Source organism: Notechis scutatus, chromosome 2, assembly GCF_049901735.1.
Source record: "Notechis scutatus isolate UNSWTSFEM ecotype Mainland chromosome 2, rNotScu1.2, whole genome shotgun sequence".
NCBI classification, from domain to species: Eukaryota; Metazoa; Chordata; class Lepidosauria; order Squamata; family Elapidae; genus Notechis; species Notechis scutatus.
This window is the reverse complement of record NC_142010.1, coordinates 165615865-165643754: the sequence shown is the minus strand read 5'-3', so window position 1 is coordinate 165643754 and position 27890 is coordinate 165615865. Positions and strand designations below refer to the sequence as shown.

The 27890-nt window shown below is 39.2% G+C and overlaps 1 protein-coding gene across 7 annotated transcripts in view; it reads left to right on the top strand.

The window, feature by feature from the left end:
- Window positions 1-27890, top strand: part of SPAG17 (sperm associated antigen 17) — a 120243-nt gene that overhangs the window by 47160 nt on the left and 45193 nt on the right. For all 7 annotated transcript variants that reach the window (XM_087957286.1, XM_087957290.1, XM_087957289.1 and 4 more), the window contains 9 exons: window positions 2551-2705; window positions 3231-3421; window positions 5179-5264; window positions 5621-5884; window positions 17165-17276; window positions 18208-18348; window positions 22513-22623; window positions 23829-24052; window positions 27748-27865. In XM_087957286.1, coding sequence (XP_087813412.1) covers window positions 2551-2705; window positions 3231-3421; window positions 5179-5264; window positions 5621-5884; window positions 17165-17276; window positions 18208-18348; window positions 22513-22623; window positions 23829-24052; window positions 27748-27865 — 1402 coding nt within the window. The remainder of the gene's footprint in view (window positions 1-2550; window positions 2706-3230; window positions 3422-5178; window positions 5265-5620; window positions 5885-17164; window positions 17277-18207; window positions 18349-22512; window positions 22624-23828; window positions 24053-27747; window positions 27866-27890) is intronic.

Genomic DNA, 27890 nt, shown 5'->3' with positions numbered 1-27890 from the left:
GGCTGCTCGCGTTGTTTTCTGAGCTCTAGGCTCATAAAACAACACGAGCCGAGGTCGCCGGCTCCGCTCAGCTTCGTTTCCTCAGCCCCAGCTCTTTCAGTCTGCTCGGGAGGAGGGGAGGAGGTGGTGGCGGCTGCTCGCGTTGTTTTCTGAGCTCTAGGCTCATAAAACAACGCGAGCCGAGGTCACTCGGCTCCGCTCAGCTTCGTTTCCTCAGCCCCAGCTGCTTTCAGTCCGCTCGGGAGGAGGGGAGGAGGTGGTGGCGGCTGCTCGCGTTGTTTTCTGAGCTCTAGGCTCATAAAACAACGCGAGCAGCGCTGGCTCCGCTCAGCTTCGTTTCCTCCTCCTCCTCCCGAGCGGACTGAAAGCAGCTGGGGCTGAGGAAATGAAGCTGAGCAGAGCCAGCGACCTCGGCTCGCGTTGTTTTATGAGCCTAGAGCCTAGAGCCAGGCGCTTTCATTGCACGGCGGAGCTTCTTGTCTCAGGAAACACCGGGCGTCGTTGCTGCCCGAGGGGAGGGCGATTCTGGGCTGCGCGATTGGGGGACTTCGTGGCTTTGGGTGGGTGGGAGCCAGGATGTTGACTTTAAGCGCTGCCGACCAAGTGTTTCACAAATACCAGTGGGACCTCCGTCCACCACCACCCCTTCCTCTTTTGCCTCCTTCCTTCTGATCAATCAGGTTTTCCCAGTATTTGCTCACAGCTGCGTGCTAGGCGTTGAACGCGGGATTTCTGATTCCCCTTACACGCGCGTGGATATGCCGCGGGCGTTTTCTTCCGCCCCACGGGCAGAGAACACTGACTTTCATGATAGTGAGATCATTTCCCAAATTAATTGATTCACTAACCCAAAGAAGAAGATGTTGATGACAGTGGGAGGCAGGGGTCACTCTCCCTTGCACGAAAAAGCAAGAGCCGTTTATGATCTCTCTCTCTTCCGTAATACAGTCAAGCCCTTTCCAGCATGCGCGATCCGCCCCGCCGCTTTGCACCTTGCAAATGCAAAAACCCGGGATTTTGTATTTGCAAGGTACAAAGCTGCACAGCGGCAGATCGCGTGTGCTGGAAAGGGTTTGACTGTATTACGGGAGAGAGAGAGAGAGAGATCATAAGAACGGCTCTTGCTTTTTCTGCAAGGGAGAGAGTGACTCCTGCCTTCCACTGTCATCATCATCTTCTTTTGGGTTAGTGAATCAATTAAACCTTTCATGATAGTGATATCGTTTCCCAAATTTCCCTTAAATCAGTGAAGAAATCACAAAAAACCTTTGGACTGAGAATAAGCCTGTTCCTACGATGCCATTTTTGTTCACTGCAGTGTGAAAAGTGTGAAAAACACACTTCTTTTTCTTCATCTTCTTGTTCCCTATTTACTGGTCTCTTTCAAAGAGGAAATTGTGAACATCAAACTTATTCTCAACTGTCCTAGTGAAAGTTTTTATTGGTATCTATTTTTTTTTTGAAATTTACCAGTAGCTGCTGCATTTCCCACCCTCGCTTATACTCGAGTCAATAAGTTTTCCCAGTTTTTGTGGTAAAATTAGGTGCCTCGGCTTATATTCGGTCGACTTATACTCAGTATATACGGTATGTGCGTGGGGGAGGAATTGAGGACTTTGCCTATTTTGAGCACATTTGAACTTGGCTAGAATGAACTAATACATTATTTAGAAGATCTCTACATTCTTCAGAGTCATCAAAGATTTGATTGCTGTATTATCTTTCCTGAGCAGCAATAGCTTAGGTAATACAATGTATGATAGGTTAGCTACTATGAGTCATATACTGGTAATTTTACAGTCTATTTAAGTGCTGTATGTCAAAAGGAAGTTCTAGTCAGGATGTTGAGTGGACATCTTGCTGTTTGTATTTTACATTATTGTTAAAACAACTGTAGTTGAATCAGTTTCAAGGTTTTGCTCTTAACATACTAATAGGTCATCTTTCCCATTACAGACCATTACTAAAATAACCCATCCATATCTGTCCATCTGTGTTATGTTGAAAATTGCAAATAACCATGTTGTGCTTACTCTCAGTTGCACTTTCTCGGTGGTGATCCTGAAATTTATACATCAACTGCCCTTACAGTCAGGTGAAAAAGTACACTCCAATGAAATTTTTGACTTTTTCAACATATTTCAAAATACAGATATTTAATTTTCATTTCAATAATATTGATAAAGGAGATATAATAAAGACAATATGCACTATTTGAATTATATATGGAAATTAAGTAAACATAAATGCAAATTTCATATGTGGAAATGCTGTAAATTTATCAAATATATAAAATTAGAATCAGGTGTACCAGAGGAGATGCACATGATTAGAACATGTTAGAGAGGATCTGAGAGATATCTGTCCTACTGAAACTTCAGACATTTAGTTTCTCTTTATTGTTAAAGGGTATAATATCACCATGCCTAAATTGGAAGTGCTTTGAGAGGCTTCCTCTCAAATAAATCTACCCACTCTTTTTTTCCATCACTTCTACATGGAGGTCTCTTAATGAGAATGGAGTTGTATTAATTCTTCTCTTGTTAACAGGTTCTTCACAATGCAACTCAGAATTATAGGTGCCTTGATTCCTATTATCATACTCAAGATAATTCTTTGCTGATAGTCCTTCATAATCCCATAAACCAACATCGTCAGTTCCAGGAGTTCTGGAACATTTCACTGCATTCTGATGTTGGGTTCAGGTAAAATGGATTTCAAATACTATCCTATAAAATGGAAAGGGAGAAGGAGTGAATTATGACAATAAATAATAATTCACTGATGATGAATGGCTAGTGCTATTTTACCATCATTACTGATAAATTATTTGTACAATTTAATACTTAGAAAAAGTAAACTGCTTTTATGTAATAAAATAATCATTTCCCAATAGGCAACACCCAATGAGACTCAACTATCATATTTTTGAATTTCAAAAAAAGGGAAAATAGGTAATAATATACAGTATTTTAACAATTTCACACTTGTATCAGACATTTTGAGTACTAGCTTTTTACATAGGGCTACTAATATAAGGGAAATATTTATGTAATATTTGTATAATAGACTATTCTAAGTCTGTGAATATTAAAACAACAGGCATTTCTACATAATGACAACAATGTGAATATGAGAAGAAATTACTATTGATTAACTGTAGGTCAGGGTCAAGGAGAAGAGCCTTGTCTAGTCAGTGTTCTGATTGATAGCAGTAATACATTTTCTAGGAATTATTTGGAATTGGTGGCTGCCTCCATTGATGAATGGATAGTGAAAGAAGAAGCCAAATACCAGGAAGAGAAGATGAATAAGGAACTGGAGGCACTTAGATTGGCTAAAGAGGCAATGGAGAAACCTCCTGCTGAGGTCAAGTCTCCACCTTCTGGCAAAAAAGGAGCTGCTGGAAAGAAAGTGAAAAGTAAGTATTTTTGTGATATTGTCATGCGCAAAGAATCAGGACCATATGTTAAGTTGCAGTTAAGGAGATTTATTTCTCAAACAATAAAGAATATAGTCAACTAATGACCAATGCTAAACATTGGTGCTAGATAAATGTCAACAGAATTCAAGAGGGGTTGGACATAGATGTGGGAATGCAATAACTTTAGGTTGATGACTCGTTTAGCTTTGTCCCCACCCACCTTTACCTGTTCTTCTCCTACAGATATAAGCTAGTAGTGTCTATGACATAACCAACCTGTTATATTTCAGTTTGGAACCAGGCACCCCACTCAGAACTTTTCATCTGAATGTCCCAAATGGGCTGCAATGTAATGGAGCAAAGCTCCAAACTTCATTGTTTTGTGGAAACAAAACTAAATTTTTTTTTTGAGTATTCTGGGCATAGGAAACAAAGGATACTGAGTATAAGCTGCTGCTCCTTTGTATTTTTACACCCAGGCCATGGGAGTAAGGAGCATGGCAGTCTGTATTGATGAGTTATCAGCCAATTAATTTTACAGAAATATTGGCAAAAGGGACCATTTTGTTTTGTTTTTTAAATGAAACATACATTCACACACACAGAGAGACCCACCATTGCAGATAGCTTAACTGAAGTCTCTTTCTGGGAAGCTCTTTACTTTGCACATAGGTCAACAAGAGTGTAAATTATTTGAATAGCAGTAATACATCTTTGTTTGGTCAATCCTAATATTTCTGTGCTGTGGGCTTTCTTTAAATGTTACTGAACACAGCATGGGCAGTGTGCTAGCAGTCCCCCTGCAAGAAAAGGAGCTGCTGTCTTTAACCATATGAGTATCAGACGTTAATACTACAACAGCACACCACCTACTTTTATTATACCTGTTGTTTGATATGGCCAAACAAAATATACTGGCATCTTCAGATCCTTCAGACCAAGCTCAGCTCATGGTAATCTTCTGGATTTTGACCTATAATATTCTTTTAGGGGTAGTTTGCTATTTGCCTTCTTCCTAGTGTTTTTTTTTTTTTAATTCCAGTCTGGTTTATAGTTTATTAGCCAAACAAAAACACTGTTGCTACATAACCAGAAATTTAACCAATAGAGATTAATCTTCCCAGTTTCTGAAATACACCATTGTCTTCAACATCAATCCTCAAGAACATGCAAAGTACATATATACAAAACGTCAGCAAGCTCAGATGGGCAACATACAGTAAAAAAAGTAATAAATAAAAGCAAGAGAGGGTAGGTCTTGCTTGCTTTTTTGTTTACATGAATATGGAAGTGGCATGTTATTGCTAACTTTGGAGATGTTTTTTCCTAACCTGTTCTACTACCCTGGTATTTCTTGGTGGTGTCCCATCCAAGTACTAAACAGGTTTGGCCTACTTAGCTTTTGGAGATCAGCCAAGGTCAGCCATATACTGCTACCTAACTCAGCTATGCTTTTTCCTACCTGAAAAGCACTTGCAGTTTTCAGGCATGAGAAGAGAGAGAACTGTTTAATTCTTCCAATTATTATGAGAGAATAGCTCTTCTGGAGTCAATTTTTAGGCCAGATGGAAAAGTAGATAATTCTGTTTCCATCAGTGGAAAGTGCTTATGTGAGAAGAAACATACTGTTGGATTTCATTGAAAATGTCTTCCTATAGAGTCAGATTTTTGCTTACTATGCAAGGAATCATTTATATCACATTCTCATATTATATGATACAGTTACAATCTTTATGCTTTCTCGAATTTCAAAGGTTCTTCCAAAAGTAAAGTAGAAGTTTCATCTGAACCTGTACTTGAGAAGGAAAAAAATATATTTGTCAGAGATGAATCTCTCAAGGTAACTGCTGATTACTACTGAATACCACTTATTCCTCTATTTATGTACCTGAAATATAAGAATGTGTCTAGATAAATGAAATTAGCAGTTAGAATCATAGTAATATTATTCTGATGCAGTATTAAATCATGCATATTATAGTAGCATCTAAGTCACTTGGTAGTTGAAATGTAATGCAAGCAAATCATAATATTGCTTGCTACAATTGCCTAAAATAGCATTTTTTCTAAAGGAAAAATAAAGAACACATTCAATAATGGATCAGATTGTTGGGGCAAAACCCAAATTTGCTTTGCTGTATTAAAGTCCACATTCCATATTAGGTCTGACTTTGAACTTTCCTTTTTCTACTGCAGGCCTGGAAGGAAGAGCAAGAGAGGCTGTTGGAGGAAGAACGCTTAAAAGAACTAAAAAAAGCAGAGAAGAAGGAAAAATCTGATGCAAAAAAGAAAGGCCAGGCTAAAGAGCCGCCCATTCCTGAAGAAGGAAAAGGATCTAAGAAAAAGGGTTCTAAGGATAAAGCAGAATCATCCAAATCATCAGAGCTTGAAGATCAGACCAAGATGCAGAAACAGAGTAAACAAACTGTGCATCCTTTGCCTGAAGAGAAAGACTATGAGGTGAATTAGTTAACGATTACATAAATTGCTGGAAATAATTCTAGTTATTGGCTCTATCCTTGCAAGGTTCAAGTAATAGGTTGCACCTTTCAAGACGTCTCCATTGCTTGTCTGAAGCCTGGATTTTCTTACATAGTCAATGTAGTTGTGCCCCAGCAATTGTGGTCTTCTTTGATATCCCTATAAATTCTGTAGTAGATTCTGTGCCTGCATAGACCTTTATTTAGATTCTTTTTAGGGTTGTGTTGACTTTAGTCAATTGTCAGCAATATTTAGGAGTTTCAGATGTCAGAACAGTGGGACATTTTATTACTTGTTTTATATTGTTTTGGTTATTTAATTGTTTGTTCAGCCCTTAGCTTTTATAAATTTCCTGGAAGGGAATTTTAATCAAAACATTTTAAAAAGAAAGCCATCCATCTAAAACTGCAGGAGTATGATAATATGATGGCATCACTGGAGGGAGGAGAAGTTAATATAAACAGACAATATTATTTATGTTTATCTATGTATCAAAAGGAACAGAACCTTCCAAAGATTTTAAAAACAATTAGTTTGTGGAGTCTTGGATGGAGACAGACAGACAGACAGACAGTTTTGGCTATTCTGTCTTTAATCTTTTTAAGTATGTAATGGTACCAGGATAAATATGGAAATCACAATGCAGAGTGATCTTTCTACATCACAACAACAACAACAACATTGATGGAAAAGGATGATCTTATTTTCAAGAGTGCCTTTCATGTTCTTGACAATTGGACAGGTTCGTAACAGGAGAGGTGGTTCTTAAATAGGTCCTAAGGAATGTAGGCTTCTACTTTTAAAATGAATACCAACACCTGAAATCAGCAATTGTTGCAGGTTTTTTTTTTAAATCTTAGACAGATGATTCTTCTACCTCAGGGGTGTTAAACCCGGCCTGTGGGTTGGATGCATCACACGCTGGCCACCCCCACCCCCCCAGTTTAGAGAAGGGGGAAAAAGTCATGATATGTCATGTGACAACGTGACACCACGAGTTTGACATTCCTGCTCTACTTAGCATCATTGAGTAGCCATGCAGAGCATACAGTATCTCAGTAGCCAAGAATGTAGTAAAAGCTTTGTTGCCAAAACTTATACAAGAAACGTCCTCCCAAGGAAGGTCCTTGCCTTTAGGACTTCCAAAAGCAAGACCTACTTTATAAGTCAATAAATCCTTTCAGTCTGAAAAGCTTCCATTCAGTCTGAAAAGCTTCATTTTTCTGTTTTGCTTTAAGACCACAGGGATCACCCATACCTGGCCTAAACAGATGTGAAACTCTGAGATCTGCAAAAAGGGCTTTCCAGCTGACGTCGCTATGATACCAGATGCAGTGAAACGGACCTCTCCGTTCCTGTTCTGGCTTCTCCCTGTTTATGGGCTCCAATAGTAGCCTGTAAGACATCCAGAAAGTATCCATGATATCAATCACTCCGAGACGTTATCTCTCCAATTGATTTATTAGAAACAAATCTGGCATGTCAAAAGCAATTTCCCAAGTGAAAGTTTTTTCGCACGTTACACAGAATCCACCTTCTCTCCTCCCACTTCTACACTTCATAAATCACAAGAACCAATTAACTGCAACTGGAAATTCTTAATACGACGTATAGAATAACCTTGAACTTTTCAACTCCTCTAACTCTCTAAAAAAAAGTGGCAGCTGAATTTCAAAGCTGACAGGCCTCTCCCCTTGAAAACTCCTCCTCCTAAAAGAAAAGAGAAAAAAAAACACATACAGGGGTTAATACATTGTCCTTAGCCCCCTCTCTCCCCCCGCCCAACGAGGACCCTTCAGTTTGTGGGGAAAATCCTCATGGAATTGGTTAACCAATTGATCAGCATGAACATCCCAACTCTTTACCCAACTAGCAACTGAGAGGGGGTATCCTTTCCATAAGACCAAATATTGTAATCGGCCATGGTGTAATCGAGAATCGAGAATTTTTTGAATCTCATAATGTGTTTCCCCATGTACCGTTAACGGTTTAGGGGGAGCAATTGGCAGTGGTCTTATCATCAATGTAGTAGTTGGTTTTAGAAAACTACAATGGAACACCAGATGAATTTTCCCCAATAGTCGAGGAAGGCTTAACTGGACAGTGACCGGATTGATTATCTTTGAAATTGGGAACAGACCCAAGAATTTTGGACCCAGCTTGCTGGGCAGTTTCAACCTAAGATACTTGGTCGACAAATATACTTTGTCCCTACTTTAAAAGGCGGTTGAAGGGATCTATGTTTATCCGCCTGTTTTTTTATAATTTTTTGCAGCTTCGGTCAAAGCTTTTTTTGTATCTTCCCATCCTTTTTTTAATGAGTTCATCCATTCTGTTAGGGACATGGATGAGGGAGGTTGTCTAGGTAACTCTGGCATCAGGACAAAATGCATTCCAGTGTTGATTTGGAATGGAGTTAATCCCGTGCTGCTATGTACTGCATTATTGTAAGCAACCTCTGCAAAAAGTAATAACTCAGCCCAATTTTCTTGTTGATAATTTACATAGCATCTAATGTATTGTACAATCATGGCATTAGCCCTCTCCGCTGCTCCGTTACAAGCAGGATGGAAAGCTGAGGATAACCCTTGAGATGAACCAATGGATTTCAGAAATTCCCTCCAAAATTTTGCAGTAAATTGTACCCCTCTGTCTGATATTATTCTATGAGGTACTCCATATAGTCTATAGATATGTTTCACGAACAGCTTTGCAAGTTTTTTCGCAGATGGAAGCCCTTTGCAGGCTATAAAATGGGCCTGTTTAGAGAATAAGTCAATTATAGTCCAAATGATCGTATTCCCTTCACTCTTAGGTAATTCAACAATAAAGTCCATTGCGATCTCTTCCCAAGGTTGGGTTGGTTCAGCAACTTGTTGCAGGAGGGTTTTCCAGTTCTGTGTTTCATTGTGGCACAAATTGAGCAACTTTTTACATAGTCCTCGACATCAGGTGTCATTTTTGGCCACCAGAACTGTCTTCTCAGTAAATGTAGCGTTTTTAGGAATCTGAAGTGGCCTCCCAGCCGGGAGTCGTGGCTATGCTTTAGTACCAGTAGTCTTAGGGTTGTAGGTACATAAAGCTTAGTCCCTTTCCAAGATAGTCCATCATTCATTGTCAACTCGGTTTGATGGTCCAAGAACCAAGGGTTGGTCAATAGGGCCGTTTTCAATTCTGTAGTCAGCTTATCTTCCAGGTGTTTGGGGTTGCAGTTGGCTTGGGCTCGAGTGGTCACTTGGCCTGCCGATTGAGCTTCTGAAATTAAGGCTTGTACTATTTCCTCTCGGTGGCTGTCCAACTGAGGTTTTCTGGACAGAGCATCCGCCAGTACGTTTTTATATCCGGGGATATATTTAATGTTAAAGTTGAATCGCTTGAAATATTGGGCCCAGCAGACTTGTTTGGGCGATAATCTCCTAGGGGTCTTTAGAGCCTCGAGGTTCTTATGATCAGTCCATACCTCAAAGGCCTCTGGCGCCCCTTCTAGAAAATGCCTCCAAGTCAACAAAGCCCATCATACAGCGAATGCTTCTTTCTCCCAGACTGCACACCTTTGCTCTGTGTCTATCAGCTTTTTAGACACATAAGCGCAAGGCATCAATCGGCCTTGAGAGTCCTTTTGCAGCAAAACCGCTGCCACTGCTACATCACTTGCATCCGTTTGGACAATAAAAGGCTTGGTCACGTCTGGATGCTGGAGGATAGGCTCAGCTGCGAAAAGGCACTTTAAGGCCTCGAAAGCTTTCTGACAGTCCATATCCAAGCCAGGGGTTGACTTGGCTTTGGTTTGGTGGGCGATGGGCCCATTTTTAACAGCTCCGTCAATGGGAGGGCAACTTCAGCAAAGGACAGAATGAATTGTCTATAGAAGTTGGCAAACCCCAAGAAACTTTGAAGTTGTTTTTGGGTTCTGGGGGGTTGCCAGTCTAGCACCGCTTTCACCTTTCCGGGGTCCATTTCAATCCCCAGGTTGGGTATTCAGTAGCCTAAGTAGTCCAATGACTCTTTGTGAAATTTGCATATTGAGAGTTTCACATATAATTTGGCAGCTAGAAGTTTTTCTAGAACTTGTCGGACTAATTGAACATGTTCTTCCATGGTTTCACAAAGATAAGGATGTCATCCAGGTACATGAGGACACCCCCCCCCCAGTAAAGGTGCGGGTGTAGCACCTCATTGATGAGCTGCATAAACACTGCAGGAGCCCCCTGAAGTCTGAAAGGCATGACTTTGAATTGGAAGCTACCCAGAGTGCAGTTAAAAGCAGTTTTCCAGTCATCTCCTTCTTTGATGTGGACCCGGTAGTAAGCTTCCCTGAGATCTAGCTTGGTAAATATCTTGCCCTTCGATAGGTGGTTCAATAAGTCCTTCATAAGGAGGAGAGGTACATGTTTTTGATGCATACGGCGTTCACGCCTCTAAAGTCAACAGATAATCTCAACCCGCCATCTTTCTTCTCCTTGAAAAACACGGGGGCAGCTAGTCTTGATTTGGCAAGCTCAATAAAACCTCGTTCCAAATTGATGTCGATGTATTTCCTTAATTCAGTCATTTCAGCAGGTGTCATGGAATACATCTTTGGTTTTGGTAATTTCGCCCCGGGCTCTAATTCTATGGTGCAATCAGTGGCTCGATGGGGAGGTAAGACATTACACTCTTCTTCACTGAATGCTTCAGCCAAGTCTTTGTATTGGTCGGGTACCTGGGGGTTATCTGGGAGAAGGTGGGATGCGATGGATGCTGGCTCAGGCTCTGGGTTCAGACCGGTGGCTTTGTAGTGGGTGGAAGAGGGGGCAATGGGCCCAGTCCAATGAGGATTTTTCTGAATCCATCCTCCCATTTGATTGTCAGGGCCCATTTGTCTAGCTAAGCAAGTCCCAGTATGATTGATTCTGACATCCTGGGGGCCACTATGAAGCGTATGAGTTCGCGATGGGGCCCTAATTCCATTTTGATCAATTCAGTCATCTGAGTGGCTGCCCCCCCCAATTAAGGTTCCATCCACTTACTCAAATCTGATTTGGCGTTTTAGCGGGTTAGTCTTTATGCCCAATTGTTCAACGATGGGGAGTTCGATAAGAACACCCAGTATCAATGACAGCTTCTAACTCCCCAGCCTCCCCCGTGTTTGGTACCACTAACTTGACCTTGACTGTAAAATGTATGATGGGATCACTCACCATTGGGTCGTCTTCACAGGTCAGATTCTCAGGGACGTGGTGGCGGTCTGATGGTCCATTGCTCCCATCTGCGCAGAGTGGGCTTTCCCAGCTGTGTTTGGTGAACCCGCCACTGGCTGGAGGTCTTCCTTGATTCTTCTGACCTCTAACAGCTGGATTAGACTTTGACTGTGGAGCTTGTGGTACAGGAGCAGGGGCCAGACAGTCTGCTGCTCTATGGCCAGCTTGGCCACATTGGTAACATTTCAGCACCCTGGTAGGTTGGGTATGAGCAGGTTTGGCTGATCCGGTTGGCGGTCTCCTAGCCACAATTCTCTTAGGCAGGGATGCTGGAAGGGGTTTCCTGTATGGGTTGATGCCGCGATCTAAGCTGAGGGATGCAACATACCACGATTGTAAGGTCTCTGGGATTCCCCTAATTTCACAGGCCTTCTTTACTTCTGGATCAATGGCTTTTTAAAAATAGTGTAAAGTCATTCTTTCAGGCCAATCCATGAAGTGGCTTGCGACCCTTCTAAAGTCCCAAATGAATTCTGACAAGGGTCGCTTGCCTTGCCTCATTTCCATTAACTTCTCTTCATTCTCTGCTACCCTGTCTGGATTTTCAAATCTAAGTCTTAATAATTGAATAAATCCGTTTACATCATATAATTCGGGGCCTTGTTCATTGTGTAGTTGGGCCACCCAGTCTGAAGCATCCCCTTCATTCATCCCATTTGTTATGGCCATAACCAAATCACGCTCTTTGGCATATTGATCTCCAGATTGTTCTATATGGGATAGGATTCGAGTGAGGAAGTAATTGAAATGTTCATGGCGGCCATCGAATACAGCCTCAAAGGGTATTTGGTCCAGCTTGGGTCATGGTTGCGGAGGTGGCACATGCCAGGCCCCTGCAGGTTGTACTGGCATGGAACAGGCTGTGTGGTGTACGTAGGCTGGATAGGCCCCCTGAATCCTGGCTGGGTGGTGCCTCTCTGGAATAGGGGTCCCTGTGGCCTTGCTGCCGGTTGGGGCTGCGATTGTGGTTGCCAGGAGGAAGATGGGTGTGGCCTGGTTCCCTGGTCGGGTGGAGGGGATGTGACTGCTATCTGCTGTCTGGGCAACCCCCCCTTCAGACCAGGGCTGTGTTGGTGCTGGCTGCCATTGGCATTGACTCCACCCCTGGCCTGGATAAAATCCCCACCCTGGAGGGATACTCTCTGCAGGGGGCAAAATTCCTTCTGGAAAATGAAGGGATTGCCTCTGAGGCTGCAACATACCTCTGTTAGTTGATGCTTCTTTCTGGTTTCCTCCAATTGGCATCTGTATAGTCTCCTCATTCCTCACGATACTTGTGTAAGTGAATATGGGTGGTCTCAAGCTTCCACCCATCCAAACAGACTGGGAGACCAAACCTGTCACCTTTAAATTCTGGAACTGTTGATGTAAATCTGCCCTTGATGGACTTCCAGGAATAATCTGGGGGTTGTCTTCTTGAGAGAATTCCTACCCCAATTGTCTCTCTTCCCTCCAATCCAACAGAATAGCCATATGCTTGGGGCTAGAGAAAGATTTCTCTTCAGACAGCTGGGTTACCTCTGGGTTATAACAACTTCTTGAGTTGAAATGCTTCAGTATAGCTCCCAAATCTCTTTCTCCGACTGCCATCCTGGAAGCATCCATCATCTCCTCCCAACAAGGGTTGGCAGTTTCAATTAATGCTCCAGAGGGAGGGCCCCCACACACTCCCCCCTGCACACCTCCAACTTCGGCTGATTGTTGATAATTCTCCATCTCAGGAAAAAGAACTCCGGGTATCAGTCAAGCCCTTTAAAAAAAAAAATTTGACTTGGGAGTGTATCCATGATACCAATCACTCCGAGACGTTATCTCTCCAATTGATTTATTAGAAACAGATCTGGCATATCAAAAGCAATTTCCCAAGTGAAAGTTTTTTCGCACGTTACACAGAATCCATCTTCTCTCCTCCCACTTCTACACTTCATAAATCACGAGAACCATTTAACTGCAACTGAAAATTCTTAATACAACATACAGAATAACCTTGAACTTTTCAACTCCTCTAACTCTCAAAAAAATGTGGCAGGGGAGGCAAGACTAAGGAGGGGCGCTCTGTGAGGCCACAGAAGAGATTGCAATCTCCTGTTGAGCCCCAGAGCTTTTTCCCTCTATGCCACGACAAAGAGAAGAGATGGCCAAGATGGCTGCCATGAAGTTGGGACAGCCGAGGAACAGTTACAGGAACTGGGCATGGCTAGTCTAGTGAAGAGAAGACCAGTGGAGACATGATAGCAGTGTTCCAATATTTGAGGGGCTGCCACAGAGAGGAAGGGGTCAAGCTATTTTTTAAAGCACCCAAAGGCCAGACAAGGAATAATGGATGGAAACTGAAAAAGGAGAGATTTAACCTGGAAATAAGGAGAAACTTTTGGACAGTGAGAACAATCAACCAATGGAACAGCTTGCCCTCGGAAGTTGTGGGAGTGTCATCACTTGAGACTTTCAAGAAGAGATTGGACTCCCATCTGTCAGAAATGGTGTAGGGTCTCCTGCTTGGGGAAGGGGTTGGACTAGATCAGAGGTCGCCAACCTTTTGGACCTCAGGGACCATCAAACTCATAATTTTAAATCCCGGGGACCACTAATATGAATTTTGACTGACGGTGGCTTGCTGATGTTGGTGAGAGAGAGAGAGGTCTGATCTAACCTCTCTCCCTCCCCCTCCCTCCCTCCCCCCCTCTTCCTCTCTTTCTCTCTCTCTCTCTCACACACACACACACACAAACACACAGAGGCAGGGGTGGGATTCAAATTTCTTAACAATTGGTTCTTGGGCGGGGCCTAATTTGTGGGTGTAGCTTGGTGGTCATGTGACTGGCTGGGCATGGCTTGTATGTAAATATTATAAATATTTATGTAAATATTGATTTTTTTATTAAAAAAAGAACAACTTTTACCCAAAATTAGGCAAAGCAGGCAGGCAGATTGAGTTGCTTACAGAATCACAGATTCAAAGATCTATCTTTCTGCCATTGGCTACCTGAGTCTGTCACATAAAATTTGCTTGCAAGCAAACTCACAAAATTAACCCACAACATACCATGTATGTAAATATTGAATTTTTTTATAAAAAAGGAGCAACTTTTACCCAAAATCAGCCAAAGCAGGCAGGCAGATTGAATTGCTCACAGAATCACAGATTCACTTAGACATCTATGATTCTGCCATCAGCTACCTGCACTGAATAATAGAAATTTCAGTCCTAAGGAAGGTTAGGCTCCGCTTAAAAGCAAAGCCGAAGATCTAAAGATTAGCTAGAAAGCAAGAAATCCAATGTTTCCTGCTTTCTAGCTAATCTAAATCTCCCTGCACAGCAGAACAGCTGATGGCTGGGGGGGGGGAGGAAAAATAGCAACTTAGCAGGCAAGTTTGCTAGGTAAGGAGTGAGTGAGTGGGGAGGGTTCCCGCGGGCCATGGGGTGATTCAGCCTTGTGTTCCCGCAGAGCCTGGATTAATTGCTTTGGGGGGGTGTTCTGGGGGTGACATTTCTCTGTGGCCCACCAAAATTTTCTCACGGACCACCAGTTGGCAACCACTGGAGTAGATGATCTACAAAGTCCCTTCCAATTCTGATTATCTATTACCTGTTACCTAACAAAGGTACTGCAGCGAAGTTAGTGTCAGTGTTTGGAACTGGATGAGAAGAATCTGTTTTTATTCAAATCTTTAAACCCCAAAAAGAATCTGGAAAAGAAGTCACAATTATTTTTAACCTAGCAGCAACCTGGCACATTGAAAAAAAATATTAAAACTGGATGAGAAAGAACTGGAGGGAAAAAGATAGAGAAAATGGCTAAAATATAGAAAATTGGACTTCTAAACTGGCCAGGCATTTTACTGGACAGGCATTTTGAAACATTGGAAGTATTTACCCAAAAATTAACATCATCTTTATATTGTGGAAAAATGGGGAAAATGTAATTAATATTGAAATTTAATATTGAAATTTAAGTAAAAAGAGCCACCTGCTGATGAAAGGCAGAATAGCATATTCCCAAAACTGTTTATTGGAGAATTAAACGCAGAAGGAAAGAAAATATTGCTGAAAAGACCCCTGAGGATTACAACATAAAATTGGATTTATAGAAGGACCTAAGGAGGTGCTGGAAGATTTAAGGTGCGTTTCAGAGGTACAGGCAGACTAAATTGGGGATAAAGAAAAAATAACATTGAACTGTTAGAGAGGTTTTTGTAGATTTGAACATATGGTTTTAGACTATTGGATAAAAGAGATTCAATAAAACTCAACAAAATGCTTCATCAAAAAGAATGGACTGGAATTTGGGAAGAGGTGGCATTGGCAATTCAAAGTACAAGGGAGACACTGACAAGACATTGCCAGAAAATTATGGAAAGATTGGAGAATATAGATGAAAAACTGGAAAATACAATACAAAAGACAGTGAGTGTTCAAGACACCCAGGAAGAGGAGGAGTCATCTGAAAGAGGAGATGAAAAAATGGAAGAGACAAAACAAAAGGGACAAGAGGAAACAAAAGAGACAATAATAAATACAATAGGGACGGATGATATAAGCTTAGCGGAGAGGACCTTAAGGAAAATAAAAAAGAAATTGGGGAAACAGGAAGATTTTTATGGGAGAGAGACAGGGGTAAGAACAGATATTCTGAAAACTAGGTAATGGAAAAGGGAAGAGAAGGGAGAAAAACTTAAAATGAGTAGCCAAGATGTAGAAGCAGATAGAAACAAAGACCCAAGAGAGGAATATGGGAGGCAAGCTAAAAAATGAATAATTAAAGCTTTAAGGTGCATAAGAGATGTGTCAGCTTTAAAATTCAGCTGTCACATTTCATGGAAGGGGGGGTGGAGGAATTGAAAAGTTCAAGGTTATTCTGTATATCAGATTAAGAAATTCCAGTTGCAGTTAATTGGTTCTCATGATTTATGAAGGTAGAAGTGGGAGGAGAGAAGGGAGGAGAGAAGGTGGATTCTGTGTAACGCAATAATTTCACTTTGGGAAATTGCCTTTGACATGCCAGATCTGTTTCTAAATAAATCAATTGGAGAGAAAATGTCTCGGAGTGATTGATATCATGGATACTTTCTGGATGCCTTACAAGATGATGGTTAGAAAGGGGAATTTAACTAATATAATAGTGGCACAACAAAAAAAAGAATAGAAAGAAGAGATTTAGAGAAAGGGGAATTAATAAAATACACATTTTTATATAACAAGGAGAAGTAGTAATAAGAGGGGAAATTATATTTAATGAATGTAATATGTGTGTATGTTAGTTAAAGGTAATAAATATGATTAATATTTTATTTGTATTAAAATGCATGATATGTAGAATATGGTGATTGCTACAAAATAATACGTTGTAAGATAGAATAATTAAATAATGGGGGATTATAAATCAAATAAGCATACAATGAAAGATTTTAATTTAACATAACCAATGGTATTATTATTAGAAGCCTATTAATTTGAAAAATGAAATAAATATGATGGATAATATTCTATGAAAGATGGTATATTTAAATAATATGATGATTGGCATAAGCAAAATAGGGTGATTGTCATGAAGATAATATGTTGAAATATATTCATAGTAAATGATACTTAAGATAGGATGATTGGTATAAAAATAACATGGAAATAATGAGTAATTGAACAAAGAAAGATTATAAATTAATACAAAGAGGTATACTATTAGAATTATATAAGCTTGTTCGATGGAACAAATATGATTAATATCAATTTATTTGTATTGAAATGTATGACACTCAGGTACGACATTGTTCACACACTGATATGTTTGTAAAAAAATAAAAACTTTTTTAAAAAGATCTGCAAAAAGAACAAAAATCAATTAGGTAACCATTCCAAATTTTGATTTTATTTTCATTTTTAATTCCCAGGATTTGGTCCTTCAAAGCTTTAATTTAGTAAAAGGAACCATATTTCCTGATTTGCTTTGTTAGATATTCCCAGGTGTCCCCATTATTTCTATTTAATTTGATTATATATTGTTCTATAATTGTTCTCTTCTAGTTTCATGGATATAATATGGGTGAGAATCCCATTCAAGTTTCAGGGACAATCCAGTATCTTTTCCCTACTGATGGAGGGCAAATCCAAGCAGAAAAAATAATGTTTGAAAAAGGTAATTTTTTTTTCATATTGTGAAGGTTTCCTATTGGACATTGACATGTTTATATGCTTCTCACACGGTATAAACATTATCCTGAAACTTTAGTCAGAAATTAAATTAATTGGAGGATAAGACTCTCTATGACTAATACTATAGCCATGCAGGCTAGATATTATTTCCACATTGCAGGCAAAACACTTTTCAAAAGTAATTGCTGCAGAACATGCTGGAAGATGAAATTCCGCCTACATATTGCTTGTTGGCTTCTCATAAGAATCTGGTCAGCTGGTTGTGGGAATAAAATAGTGAGGACTGATGGTGAGGTGACATAGCCCAACTATGTTCAGTAGGACTTGCTTTAACATAAAATGAACAGTTGTAATAATGTGACAAACTGGCATGTCCATCTCAGCAATATTTCTCGACTCTAATTTAAAGTACACAAAATGTATTAGAAGAAATTAAATGCAAAGAAAGATACATTTAAGGAACTCCACTAACAAATAACTCAATAGATGTGATATTTTGATATGTACATTTTGAATTCTGATATTTAAAATTATTAAATTCTGACAAAGTGATATTTAAAAATGATTTAACATCACTAATCAAAATTAATATGCCAGACAGAGATTAATTATTGATATAAGAGTTCTAAGGGGATATTTATGTATCAACAAATAAATTTAATTAAAATATAATTTTAAGAAAATTCTGTTTTCACTTCGTTTTTGAAAGTTATACTTATATATGTATCTTACTTTAAATATTATACTAGATAGGTTAATATAGAAAAGAACTAGGAAGCTATATTTAACTTCAGAAGATGGATTCAGCAAATGTTCTAGCAATCGGTATAATGTAATTGCCATATGGATTATTTAACATTAGAATCATGACTGCCCATTCTGATATTAGTTATTTATTTGTTTTCTTTTTCTAGGGTCAACCTTAGTTAAAGTGAAGGTGATAAAAGATAATCACAGTTTCTTCATTCATATAATAGATCCTCAGATAAGCCTAATAGAATGTAAAAGTGAAGAAGGAAGTTTGTGTTCCCCAGAAGAACATGAGATAAAGCCAGGTAATCTAGTGAATATTAACAATTTTAAAAATTCATTTGGGTAACTATAAATGACCAAATCATGGTTTCATTATTCATAAAAGTGCTTCAGAAATGTATGCTTATCTTTTGTGTGCAACCATTCCCTTGATTAGCAAAATCCATAATTCATTGCAGTTTCTTTGATTCACTTATAAAAACTTTACATCTATATCAAATTCCATACAGTGCATATTCCTAGATACAGTTTTAGTAATATAATACTCAAAACTTTTTTTGAACAAACAATGGTAGCACATTATTTAAGCCTCTTCAAAACATTTATTGTTTGGGTTATTTAGCTGATAATTATTTTTTTCCCTATTTGTTGACTATTTTGGGAAGAAATATTCCTTCTCTAGCAAGCATGATTTTTAAATGTTATGCTCAGAGAAGCAAATTTTTATTTGCTTTTAGATTTTTTAAATCCTGCCTTTATTATTTTTATAACTAAAAACACAAACATACCCGATACTTCTTTCTATTTGCCTCTCAATAACAACCCTGCAAAGTGAGTTTGGTTGAGAGAGAGTCACCAGTCCAAAGTAACTGAGTCAGTTTTCATGCTTAAAGCGGGATTAGAACTCAGTTTCCTGGTTTATAGCCAGCTGCCTTAAGGAATAGAGCATTTTGGATCCTAGTTTGATCATCTCTTGTACAGTACATATGTCAGGCTTTTACAAGGCAACTCAGTCAAAGGCATTAGTTTCTCTTAGGAGCAAGTCTTTGGAATCTGGCATTAAAGGTCACTTATTCCAAAGCAGTCCATAATTCTTGGCTTGCAAGTTTTTTATGTTCTCTAATGTGTGAATCAAGGACATTCTATCATCTGTAGAGGAGTGATAATTGAGTTGCTGAGAAAGATTCCTTGATAGCTCTACAAATGCACAGCTTATTTCACATCACTACACTTTCAACTTTCTGCACCTTAAACTTAACTCCTCCCCAATCATGGTTTTTAATATTTAGAGTGGCTAGAGTTCGTAAGCTGTCTGCAGTGGCTCCATCTTGGGTCCTGGACTGTATGCTATCATGCAGAAATCTTGTTTCTGTCAACCAACTGAGCCAAATTACTCAAGATAGAAATTTATCTAGGGTTCAGTTTCTTGTCCAAACCCAGAACTGCCCACCCTGGTTGAGACGAATTCTGGATCTGAATCAGGACAGCCAAGTTCATGAGAATGCTGATGCATGACAAGGGAGGCAAGGCGGAGAACCTTCAAATGTTTGGGAAAGCACTGAGGCCCTGCTAAGGCTTTGCCAAGTAACCAATTAACTTCAGCTTTGCTTGTGTGGAGACTGAAGGAATACAGGTGTTTTGGACTCTGCCTGAAAGCATTATCTTTTTTTTTTTTAAACAAGTTTTATTAATTTTCAAAACACACAAGTCATCATTATCCATTACATATTTAAACCTTTTTCCATTATAAATTTAACAAGTCAGATGAACTATAATTCTGTTTTAAACCATTTCCATATAAACATACAAAAACCTCTTATCCATTTTCTCTTTATTTCTCTTTACTCTTATTCCATTTTATTATTATTATTTCATCTATTTCTTTCTGACTTAGTTACCATTATTCTCATTCTATATTTCTGCAAGGTTTCATTAATTCTCCCCCCCAAAAAAACAACATATATACACAACACACAAAACATAAAAAAAATCTTTTTGGAAAGTAACTTGGACCCAGGTATCTCTTTCTTCATGGACTTCCACTGTATTCATGCTCATATTACATATCATTACTTATTTTATTTACCATTCTAAGTCTTCTATATTAACTTCTCCCCATATTTCACTCTTTTTAATTCTATCTTAATTAATCATCTTAATTTGAGTCATTATATTTGTATCTTTTGTCCATTCTTTATTGTACCTTTGTCTCATTCCTTATAAAAAAAAAAGAAATTTCTCCTGAAATCACTAATCAGAGTATGATGCCTTTCTATCTCCCCACTAAATTAATCAAGTTAATCTTTAAAATAACACCCAATACCCAATCCGATTTTGCTTGGTACATTCTAACTGAATAATACATCCAGAATAATTAAATACATAGTTAAACAATAAATCTAAATATTAAAAACAAATACTATAATAAAAATTTTATAATAACATCAATACCATAATCTTGTTAAACTCTTTAATTAAAGCTCAATATTCTAAATCTCCCCTCATATTATTAAATTTTAAAACCAATCATTATTAACATTTCAACATTTTAATCTCTTATCAACTCTTAAGCCATTTAAGTTTTCTATTTCTAATACAATACTACAATATCATCTTATGTACCTTGCAAAATCTCTTTGCAGAAATTATACTTATCTTTTATCCCTAAAAAAGATTCCTTTTTTCCCATTTAATTTCAAAACTTTGTAGCTTTTCTCCACCTTTTCCCTTTCTTTCTTCTCCCAACAAACCTTTCTACCCCCCCTTCTTCTAGCCTCTGCCTTACTGGCTTCCCTTCCCTGTCGTATTCCTCTTCCCTTTTGTTTACCATCATTATATTGATTTTGCACCTTATTTTTCCCTTTCTTAAATGTTTTTTTAAATCTTAAGTCCTTTATTTCTCTTCCTTTCCCTCTTCCTTCCCTCTTGGTCGAGTTCTGAGATTTATTAAAGATGGCTTCCTCTCCTTCTTCTTCTTCTGCTGTCTTCATCTGTTGCAATGTTTGTTGATAGTTAATGAGCGCCATTTCCAAAAAAAGGCAGGCTTCTTTCAAACCAGCTTTACCATTTTTTTTTGCTTGCTCATAGTCCCTTCTTAGTTCCTCAATAGAAGGAGCCATTATAAATCTTTTCTTTTCTTTTCTCTTACAACAACCAAAATATTCCAAAGGAAAAATAAAACAATCCCAAAGTTATCAATCAGTCCAAACCAAGACAGAGTTCCCACTCTCTCCTCCTAGGGTAGTATCAATCAGAAAAAAAGAAAGTCCAAATCTATTTCTTAAAAACTTATTGCAATATATTTTAGTCTTTCAATCCTTAAGGCATCTCCTCCAACAAAGTCTTAGCATACAAATTTTTTTTTTTTAGCCCTCTCTTTTCCCACTCATTGCTTAGAGCCAGTTTTCACCTAAAAAAAATAGGTTTCTTAATATTCACTTTTTATTCCGTAGAAAAAGAGGGTAAGCTATCCTTTCAGCACCATCAAACTGCCGCTTTTTTCCTCTTCTCGAAGGTATCATTCAGAAAGTCATACTTTTCAGGAATTTTGTTCAATATGTCTTAGAGTCCTAGGAACCAAGAAAAACTTTCTCCTTTCAAGCACTTTCTCCACTTCCTCCTGCGCATTCTTACCCGGCTGCCAGCTTCTTTGTGGCGGCCATTACGGACCGCCGCTGCACTGTCCTGGGAAAAGGGGGTTCTGCCGGCCGGGGAGGGGGTCTGCAACACCCCCAAACCCCTCTCCGGATCCCCCCTACCTTCAGCTGCCCCTGCAGGGCAGCCTAGCTCCGTATCCGTCCGGATCGGAGCCCCAAAAACGCTAGCGGGCAGGGATCACGCAGCTTCGCAAATCCCTGCCGCTCGCGAAGCCGACAAACCGGAAGTTCCTGCCTGAAAGCATTATCTTATTGCAGTAATTTTTATGTGATAGATTCTTACCTTGATGCTCCAAGCCAGGACTGTCAAACTCCCGGCCCATGGGCCAGATGCATCACATGCTGCCCATGCCCATGCCCAGTTTAGCAAAGGGGGGGAAAGTCCCAATATGTCACGTGACTCCGCCATGATGACACAAGTTTGAAACCCTGCTCTAAACTGTGTCCTATCACCCAGAATTTTGAATCATTCTATACTAGTACTGTACAGAAATCTGTGTAGTTGTAATACTTTGTATCCAAATAAATGGCTTCTACAAAACAAGACTACTTCCTGAAATGATTTCTCTTCAAAAGTGAGCCAATATCAAATTACATTCCTAGTGTTCCCTTCATTTAGTACCTCAGTATTGTTAATAAACCTTATAGCAGTTTAGAATTCTAGCAGTTGAGAGAAGCTTTTTTTTACCTTTTTTTTAGTGAACTTTCAGTCAGTGAATCAAAAGTCAGTGTCCAGTTCATCAAGAAATAGCTACATTTGTAATACTTGTTAAATATTCAGACATAAATATTCATTTTCCTTTATTTTAGAAAAACTTAGTCAAGGAAAACCTCTGAGCAAATTTGGATCATTTTCTGCAACCTTAGAAAATGAAATCCATCTTTCCTTTAGTTGTTATGGGGCTTCAGGAAAAGCAGCAGGTAAAACATGCGAAAAGGAAAATGTTCATATATTCTGTGTCACACTTGTTCTATACTATGTTATGTTGAAAGATTATTTATACAGTAGCCATTACCTCATAATGGATTTTTAGCATCTTCTCAAAAATGTTGTTTAGAATCCACACAATTCCTGGGAATTTCTGTTCTGTATTTGTTCCCATGAATAAATTTGTAGCAAAGCAAAAATGAGAGTCAAAAGACATATTCAAATACAAGTTGGTTATGTATTTCTACCCTGTTTTTTGTGAGAAATGTTTACGGCTGATCTCAGATGTGTGCTAAAGAAAAACAGAAGCCTTTCTCTATTTGATTGAGTAAGATTTCCCAAACTCTCAAGAATCCTGTTCCTTTGCAGCCCAGATCTAAATTACTGTTCATTCCTGAGTTAGTTCCACTGAAACTCTGCTCTTGGCGTCAAACCTTTTAGACCAGGGGTCCTGAACCCTGTGGCCTGTTGGGAACCTATATGAACCCTGTGGCCTGTTGGGAACCGGGCTGTATAGCTGGAGTTGAGCAGTGGGCGAGTGAGCAAAGCTTCATCTATACAGTGTTTGCAGCTGCTCCTCATCACCACATCAGCTCCATCTCAGATCATCTGGCATTAGGACAGCGAACCCTCCTATAAATTGCAGATATGAGGGATTTAGATTGCATGGTCCTCCCCTACCCCCATTCCCCGTCCATGTCTTCTGTGAAGCCAGTTCCTGGTGCCAAAAGTTTTGGGGCCACTGCTTTAAAACAAAATCAGAATCAAAGCAAAATCCAATCCTAGTTTCTGTCCAGAGTTAAACAGATGCATCCAGATTATAACTGGTAAGACAAACACAGACCACAGAATCACTGTAAGGCTTTAGCTAATGTCATTTGCCTTTCAACCAATTGAAATATATTTCCAACATGTTTGCCAAAGTACAAATGTTGTTATCAATTTAAAATTTTAACATGAAAGATGAACAAATTGAAGTACTTGCCTAGGGAGCTATTATATTAATTGCATTCAATTTTATTTAAATATAAAGGGAATGAAATCAAGTGTAGATTTTGTCTGGGCTCATCTACTGCTATTTTGGAATACAGTTCCTGGCATATCACTCAAAGGACATTTCTTGATCTAGAAGTAGATGCACATTTTTAATGTATATAATGCTCATTCTGTTTCATCAAAATAACCATTTCCCTTACAGAAGAGACGGATCCTTATTTGGCAACTATTCTGGCTATCCCATCAGTAAACGTGCCGACTTCGACTTTTCTTTCCTCGGCTTTTTCTTCTGCTGCAGTTCCTGCCACAGGAAAGGCAAAGCCAGGTAAAGAGAAATCAGCCAAATCCTTACCATCTGCCAGAGTGAGTTCCCGTATGACAGTAAACGTATCACCTGAAGAATCTCCAGTTCAAGAAGAGAGAAAGGTATGAATATAATTCATAGAATACAATCATAGGGCTGAGAGGGGGCTTGGAGGTCTTCTAGTCCAACCCCCTGCCCAAGGCAGGTGTAGATAGAACACAGAACAGAGTAACAGACTTGGGAGGCACCTTAGAGGTCTTCAACCCCCTGCTTAAGAAGGCGATCTATACCATTTCAGACAAATGGTTGTCCAGGCTCCAGTGATGGAGCACCCACAAGTTCTGAAGGCAAGTTATTTCATTGATTGATTGCTCTCACTGTTAGAAAATTTCTCCTTAGTTTTAAATTGCTTCTCTCCTTGGTTAGTTTCCATTCATTGTTTCTTGTCTTGCCTTTTTGGTGTTTTGGAAAATAGTTTGACCCTCCTCTTCTTTATGGCAGCCTATCAAGTCTCCCCAGTCCTTCTTTTCACTGGACTAGGCAACCCAATTCCTGCAACCATTCGTCTTATGTTTTAATCATCTTTATCGCCCTTCTCTGCACTCTTTCCAGAATCTGAACATCTTTTTTATATTGTGGTGACCGGAACTGGATGCAGTCTTCCAAGGGTGGTCTTACTAAGGCTTTGTAAATCAGTATTAGAACATTGTGTGATCTATCTCTCTGTTAAAGCAGCCTAGGATTGCATTGGCCTTTTTTTCTGCTGCTGCATACATTTGGCTCATATTTAAGTAATTGTCCACTAGGACTCCAAGGTGCCTCTCACAATTACTGGCATTAAGCCAAATTTCACCTAGTCTGTAACTATACGGTTAGTTTTTCTTGCCTACATGTAAAACCTTACTGTTGAATTTCATTTTGTTAGATAGGGCCCAGTGTTAAGTCTGTCAAGAACTTTTTGGAATTTGAGTTTGTCTTCTGGGGTGTTGCTCATTCCTGCCAGCTTAGTGTCATCTGAAAATTTGATGAGTTCCCTTTGTATTCCCTCATCTAGATCATTTATGAAAATATTGAAGAGTACTAGGCCTAAAATGGAATCTTGGGGTACCCCACTACTTCCCTCCATGCCAGTTGTTTTCCAAATATATTCTTTCCAGATATCCTGATTAAATATGGAGTCTATGCAGCAAGCAAGATATACTCCCATTGGTATAATAATATGACTGAGGATCACAAATTAGGATATTCAGCAAACAGTATATTTTTGGCCTCCTTCAGATTATTAGTTACAGTTCCTTACATCTTTTTCTAACTCCTGTGTACGTTTGCCAGGCAGTTTCACTCCTACTTTCATGTAGCTTAGAGAACAGTTTGAAAGAGGGGTGCTACTGTTTCTGTGAACTAATTTTGGGAACCATAGAAGAGTATTGAAGCTCCCAGATAGTGGCAGAGACAGAAATTTAATACCTGCAGAAGCTCAAGAAGACCTTGTTCAATTTCAGCTTAACATCAGAATCTATAGAAGATATTGGTACTTTAAAAATGACCCAGAATACAAAATTGTATGAGTCCATAGATCATTGCTCTCTGGTAAATAGTTGTACTCTTTCAGTCTAGGAAAAATTAATTCCAGTCTTTACCCTGGGTCTGGGTAATGAGCAAACCCTCTGATCAAATTTTACAACTATATTTGGAGGTTGGGAATTTGGGATCACTGTGTTTGATCTGCAACAGAGAGGAAGAAAACTGGTTTTGAGTTCCTTCCAGGGGTGGGATTCTACGGCTTCAGACCGGTTCTTTAGAACTGGCTGTTACGATTCCACGCAGTTCGGAGAACCAGCAAATTGTGCCCCTGGCTGGCCCCACCCCACCCTTCTCTGTCCGCCCCTCCCCTCCCCTCCCCTCCCCCAGTCACTCCTTTCCCCCCTCCCGATGATCAGCTGTTCTGATGATCAGCTGTTCTGGGATCCCCCTCGCTGTCTTACTGCTTCACCCAGAAGGCTTCCCTGAGGCCCAGGAGGCAAAACGGGGTGCACGGAGGGACATGAAGGAGATACTGCGTGCCCCACCACGCTCCTTTTTTTTTGCCTTCCTGGGCCTCAGGAAAGCCTGACTTGTGGGAGCAAAAACACCCCCAGGAGGCTTCCCTGAGGCTCAGGAGGCAAAAAAACCAGGAGGGTGCTGCAAAGAAGGAGGAGGAGGAGGAGGAGGAGGAGGAGGAGGAGGAGGAGGAGGAGGAGGAGGAGGAGGAGGAGGAGGAGAATTGCACTGAAGATGATGTTTGATTTTGTTGTAAGTGCAATGACAATAAACTAAACTAAACTAAAGAAGGAAGAAGAAGAAGAAGAAGAAGAAGAAGAAGAAGAAGAAGAAGAAGAAGAAGAAGAAGAAGAAGAAGAAGAAGAAGAAGAAGAAGAAGAAGAAGAAGAAGAAGAAGAAGAAGAAGAAGAAGAAGAAGAAACGCTCATCCAGTCACATGGCCATGCCCACCTAGCCACGCCCACCTAGCCATGCCCACAGAACTGGTTGTTAAAATTTTTGAATCCCACCCCTGGTTCATTCCATTAGTCAAGGGAAGCATATAGCTTTTAGTAGACAGATAATTTATTGTTTGATTAGTCTTACAACTGTATCAAATATAAAATGAAAATAAAATACAGGATATAAGTCCAATGCAAAACAAATAAAAGGAGATACAGTGACAAAATACTTATGTGTTAAATACTAAGACTCAATATTCAGGTAAATACATCACCTTTACAGCATACCTCTATCTGTTCAATATAACAAGTCCTTTGGTCAACTGTCTTAGTCATAAATGTAGCAGTTTTGTTCACCATGTATAGATTAGAATCCAGGAAGAAATAAGACAATCTGCAATTCAAATCCCAGCAGGCTTTGAATTTCAAGTAGAGATGTTAAGTATCTAACCCTAAGAGGGGCATATAGTTGACTATCAAACAGAACAAGAACAATATATTTGATAGCTGGGCATTGCATATACATGTCTTTTCATCATATGGAAGATGGTGGAAGTGCCCATATGTGGCCATGAAATCCAACAATTCAAATCTGGCTCTAGTATAGGCCGTTCTTGAAAATTAGGTCACACTCAGAAATAATTTTTGGCAGAAATTATTCAAATTGAAAAATAATTTTGTTCTTCGCCAACCAACTTAAAGATCTATTTGTTGCCAATAACTCCTTGTCAGTTTGAGTGCTAATATCTAGAATTAAATAAATAAAATTGCTAACCACAAGTGTATATTAACTTTTTGAGCTTTCTTTGCTCTCTACTAACTACAGAATCAGTAGTTCACTAAACAAAAATCAGATTTTCCTACCCAGAATTCCCAGTGACTGAGGAAGCAGGAGTTTTTAAGAAACATGTTGTGGGGAAAATAAAAAGAGGAAGATATATTGGATATGTTCCCCCCCTCTTGAGTTATTTGTAAAAATAATAAAAAGTGGGATACAAATAAATAAATATAAATAAGCTGGAAATGGTCTGTGCTTTGCAGCCAAGCAACCATACCAAGTTACAGTAAATACCTTTTTAAAAAAATTCTTAGATACTATGGCAAGCAATTTGTCACACACAAAATCTAAAACCAATAGAAAATAATTCTAAAAATACTTAATTACCTTTGCTAATGCTAAAATTAAATTAACACTTGGCAAAAACTTTCCAAGGAGATTTTATGTACTAGTGCACTATTTTATTAATCATTAAAACTATTAACCACTGTGGAGAGCTGAAATGTTTGTAAATGTTTTTAAATACATTAGCATTTTCTGCTTCTTTTGCATACTGTAGACAGAAAGAAATGAGCCAATCCAAACCCAAGCTGTTCCTGAAACCCGTGTTTTCAATACTTTGAATGTGTCTTCTCCCAATGGATTGGTAGTTACCTTTATTGGTCAAAAATTCTCAGGTTAGTTGAATAAACATTTTTTTTA